The 4,170-nt window shown below is 24.3% G+C and overlaps 1 protein-coding gene across 1 annotated transcript in view; it reads right to left on the bottom strand.

The window, feature by feature from the left end:
• Nucleotides 1-941: 941 nt before the first annotated feature.
• Nucleotides 942-4,170, bottom strand: part of LOAG_17603 (RGC/RGC protein kinase) — a gene marked incomplete at both ends in the record, with an annotated part of 4,924 nt that continues 1,695 nt past the window's right edge. Inside the window, 9 exons of the mRNA XM_020450261.1 lie at nt 942-1,048; nt 1,135-1,270; nt 1,389-1,520; nt 1,644-1,817; nt 2,114-2,237; nt 2,384-2,524; nt 2,949-3,046; nt 3,242-3,306; nt 3,469-3,621. Coding sequence (XP_020306091.1) covers nt 942-1,048; nt 1,135-1,270; nt 1,389-1,520; nt 1,644-1,817; nt 2,114-2,237; nt 2,384-2,524; nt 2,949-3,046; nt 3,242-3,306; nt 3,469-3,621 — 1,130 coding nt within the window. The remainder of the gene's footprint in view (nt 1,049-1,134; nt 1,271-1,388; nt 1,521-1,643; nt 1,818-2,113; nt 2,238-2,383; nt 2,525-2,948; nt 3,047-3,241; nt 3,307-3,468; nt 3,622-4,170) is intronic.

The following is a 4,170-nucleotide window of genomic DNA, read 5'->3' as shown; positions in this document are numbered from 1 at the left end:
GTTAGAAGTTCTAAAATTAAGATATCTAGTATCTAATAAATTTGCCTGAAAACATATGGTTTAATAGTCTCAAGATTTGTTATCATATAATAATTAGAGGGAAATCAAATTTTCTCCAGCAATGGACAGACACATTCTTTTTAAATTTCAATTTTCCAAATATCATTAATTTTATTTTTTTTATTAATTTAAATTCATTTCGCATTCATAGGATTGTTGGATTTAAATAAAATTAGTAATGTTACTCATGAAAGTAACGCATACTATAGGAATTGATTAAATTAAAATCACACACTGATGATCTTTGTATCATATCAGTTCCGTTCCGATCACTGTCAACATTCATGAAATTGATCATATTACAATCATCTCACAATGCTTTTAATTTCTGCAATATTGTTAAGAATCAAAAGAAAAAAAAGAAGCTTTTTCTTTATCAATTTTTTTTAGCATTATTTCTTCTCTTATCATTCTGTTGATTTTTTTAGCTTACAATTAATTAAAGTTAATTTTTAAAATTATAACTCTTATCATTCATTCCTCTGTTACAATCATTCGTCGTGATCATCTTAACATTTTGCAATAAACTGATCATGCCATGTAAATAATTAATTCTAATATACGACAAATGACAAAATTGCAAACCTTTTTTTTTTTTTTACAAATATGTAGTTAAATTATTCTTTAATTTGATGACAATTTTCATTTTATTAAAGAAGAATTTAATTTATTTGATCTAATGATCAGCAATGTTCATAGATCATAGACTAAATTAAATTGAATTTTTTTGTTAGTTTTTCTTAAACCATTCTAACTCTTATGGTAAAAAAAAAAAAAAGGAAAAATCTTGGCAATATCTGTATCAATCAATAAACAACATTATTTTGAATCATTGATAACAATGATAATGATATGATCACTTAACAATTGACAAACCTGTATCAGTGTTTAGCGTTTTGATGATGTATGTTGCAAATCGGCATTATTACATCAACTGATTGTTGTTCATTTAGGATAAATTCATTTAACCAATACGTATTTACATCTCCTACAACAATACAATATTTGATATATTTTTATCACTAATTAAAATTATATTAATTAAAAAAAAAAGAAAAACAAAAAACAAATGACCTTTGCCCTTTACGTTCACAACTCCACGTTTTGTAAGTTTATATTTAGAATTTTCCATTAAAATTTTTGCTGTACTTTCAGCTACTTGTATTTGATTTGGTTCACAATTACTTTGCATTCGTGATGCAAAATTTACCTGAAAAAAGAAAAAAAACCCTCTTCATGATTCAAATTTTTATTTCTAAAATTTTAAAAATATAGGAAATTTGCATAAATTGAAGTCAAGTTTTTTTTTTTTTTTCAAAAAAAAATACCGTATCACCGAATAAACAATATCTTGGTGAACGTAAACCAATAACACCAGCAGCTATCGGTCCACAATGAAATCCAATACGAACACGAAGAAACCAATTTGGTACATCAATAGCTTTATAGGAAAAAGTTTTCTGTAATATATGAAATTTTAAAAGTAATTTATATAATTTGATAAGATATCATCCTTATCATATCATATCATATTTAATGGCGGAAATGTCCCTAACTTATTTCAATGTAAAAATGCAAAAAACCTCGCGTATTTTAAGTGCAATTTCAGCAATTTCAAAAATATGTCGGCCACCATTTTCATTTGGTACACCTGATGCCATCATATATGTTTCACCTGTTGTTTCAACTTTATAAGCATCATGACATTTGATTACTTCATCGAAACACATAAATGTTTCATTCAAAAATGAAATCACCTAAAATGATAATTGTACTATGAATCAAGCCATCCTTGTCACATTATTCCAACTTCAACAATTATAGGCTTATTTAAATTTTAAGGTATTTATATGCAAATTTACATTTTTAATTTATTTGTAGTAAATTACAGTACCGCAATTTTGTAAAGTTAAATTTGCGAAGGCAATAAAACATGACATTTTCTAAATATGTTAATATCAAAATAAATGATTTTTTGAAAATATCAATGTTTCTTTAATTCATTACATAAATAAATCTCAGGTATGATCAATAATTAAGGGATGCTGTAAACCTGTGCAGGTGTGCATTGCTCCATCAGATGCATAAAATCAACAATTTGACAAAATCCAACTGTAACTGATTCATAATTTCGTGGAATGATTGCTTTGCCTTCTTTAAGTTGTATTGCTATGGATCTGATGATATTTTTATTTAATATTTTCAAAAATAAAAAATAAAATTCAATTTTTAAAATTTTGAAAAACTTTTTTTATCTTTAATTAACAAAAGCATTCTTAAAACTTTATATTATATAATAAAATAATTTGGAAATAGAACAAACGGTGGTAGCATTTCGCAAAGTAAGCGATCAGTTTGTTCTTGTGCTTCAACAAGAAGTGAAGTTCGTTCGGCGACGATCCTCTCAAGATTTTGAGCATAGTTTTCATTCATTTTAATCATTTGATCCACCAAATTACCTTTTCTTAAATAATTATTAGATAAAAAATAAAAATAGATGAAGATTTAAAATTAATTCAAAAAATTGAAATTGAAATTAAATTACTTTAAAGCAAAAATTAAATTACTGAAAAAAATAGAATTAAATTACTTTTAAAGTAACCTGAATATAAAGTATTCAATTAAAGAAAATTTTTTTCTATTCAAATTATTTAAAATAACTTGGATTTAAAATTACTTTAAATAGGATGAGAAAATGGTTTTAATTAAGTTAATTAGGATAATTAAAAAAAAAAGAAAGTAATGCTTCATATACTATCAAAACTTTTTCAAATTTAATAAAAATTTTCAAGATGAGGAAAATTTTTTTGATTGTAAGCATATATTGTGCTATTTAATTATTTATTGGATATTTGGAAGTGATTATAGCAAATTGGTTAAAAATTTACGAATTTGAAAAAATTGATCCAACAGTTTCACGAATAATTTCAAGTTTTGGCCGTTCTTCTGGTATTGAATTCCAGCATTGACACATCAATTTTATTAACTATAAAAATTTTAATTTTAAACTTTCTTTCATTTTTGTTTCATAAATTAAAAAGTGCGTCGAGTGATATTTCTAGCTATTAATAACTGAAATAATTTTTCATTATCGAAAGTTCGCTCTTTTTTTTCATTAGGTTTTAAGAAATATTTAAATTAATTAGTAGTGAAAAAAAAAAAGGATTCATTTGAAACTGACCGGATCACTGCTATCATTATTAGTATGAGGTCGCAATGATTTTTGAACCACATTATGAAGAACCTCTGTAATTAGCTTACCTTTTAATGATAATGATAATATGGTAATTTTTTAATGATAACATTCATTTCCTTTCCTTTTTTTTTTTTAGCGGAAGATCGTTTCTGAGATTTTTAAATGTTTCGGAAAAAATTTCAAAAAAAAAGACGAATGATTTTTGTTAAAACCTTTCAGTGAAAGTCGATCAAATGGTTTAACCCGAAAAATAATTGAGTAAAGCATTATTCCAAAGCTATAAATGTCACCAGTAATTGTCCCTTTTGGAAAGTTCCATCCAATTTGAATACCAATTAATAATTCTGGTGCAACTGTGATATAAACTAAAATCAACGGATGTAAAATTTGCAAGTGTTTAATGTAGGTTTTTTTTTCTTTTAAATCATATAAATTTATTAAATTTGAATGAATTAACAAATTTAACGATTAATTAATTATAAATCTGCTTACTAATTCTTTTCATCATCTTTTTTTTTTTAATTTTCTATATCTTAAGAAGAAGAAAAAAAAAATTTACAATGTGCAGGAATCAATTCTGAAATATGTATATAATTCCGATCAATCAATTCATTTAGCATACTTGAAATTCCAAAATTTGTTAATTTAAGAATCCAATTTGTATCAATCATACAAGTTTTCAATGACAACATTCCATGATAACCAATCGATGATTTATGCAAATATTGTAATCCCTAAAATATATCAATTTAATTTTTGCATTAAACTTTGCAAATTAATTTTAAAATCAAAAATGTGATAAACCATTTTTTGAAACTTTTTTTTGTTTTTTTACTCCTCCCGAAAACTGCAACAACTGTTGCTTATTAAAATATTAAATGATAATATCAATAATAATAATGCTGATAAAATAC

Source organism: Loa loa (assembly GCF_000183805.2).
Source record: "Loa loa unplaced genomic scaffold supercont3.100, whole genome shotgun sequence".
NCBI classification, from domain to species: domain Eukaryota; kingdom Metazoa; phylum Nematoda; class Chromadorea; order Rhabditida; family Onchocercidae; genus Loa; species Loa loa.
Note: the sequence above shows the minus strand (reverse complement) of the source record. Positions and strands in the feature narration are given on the sequence as shown.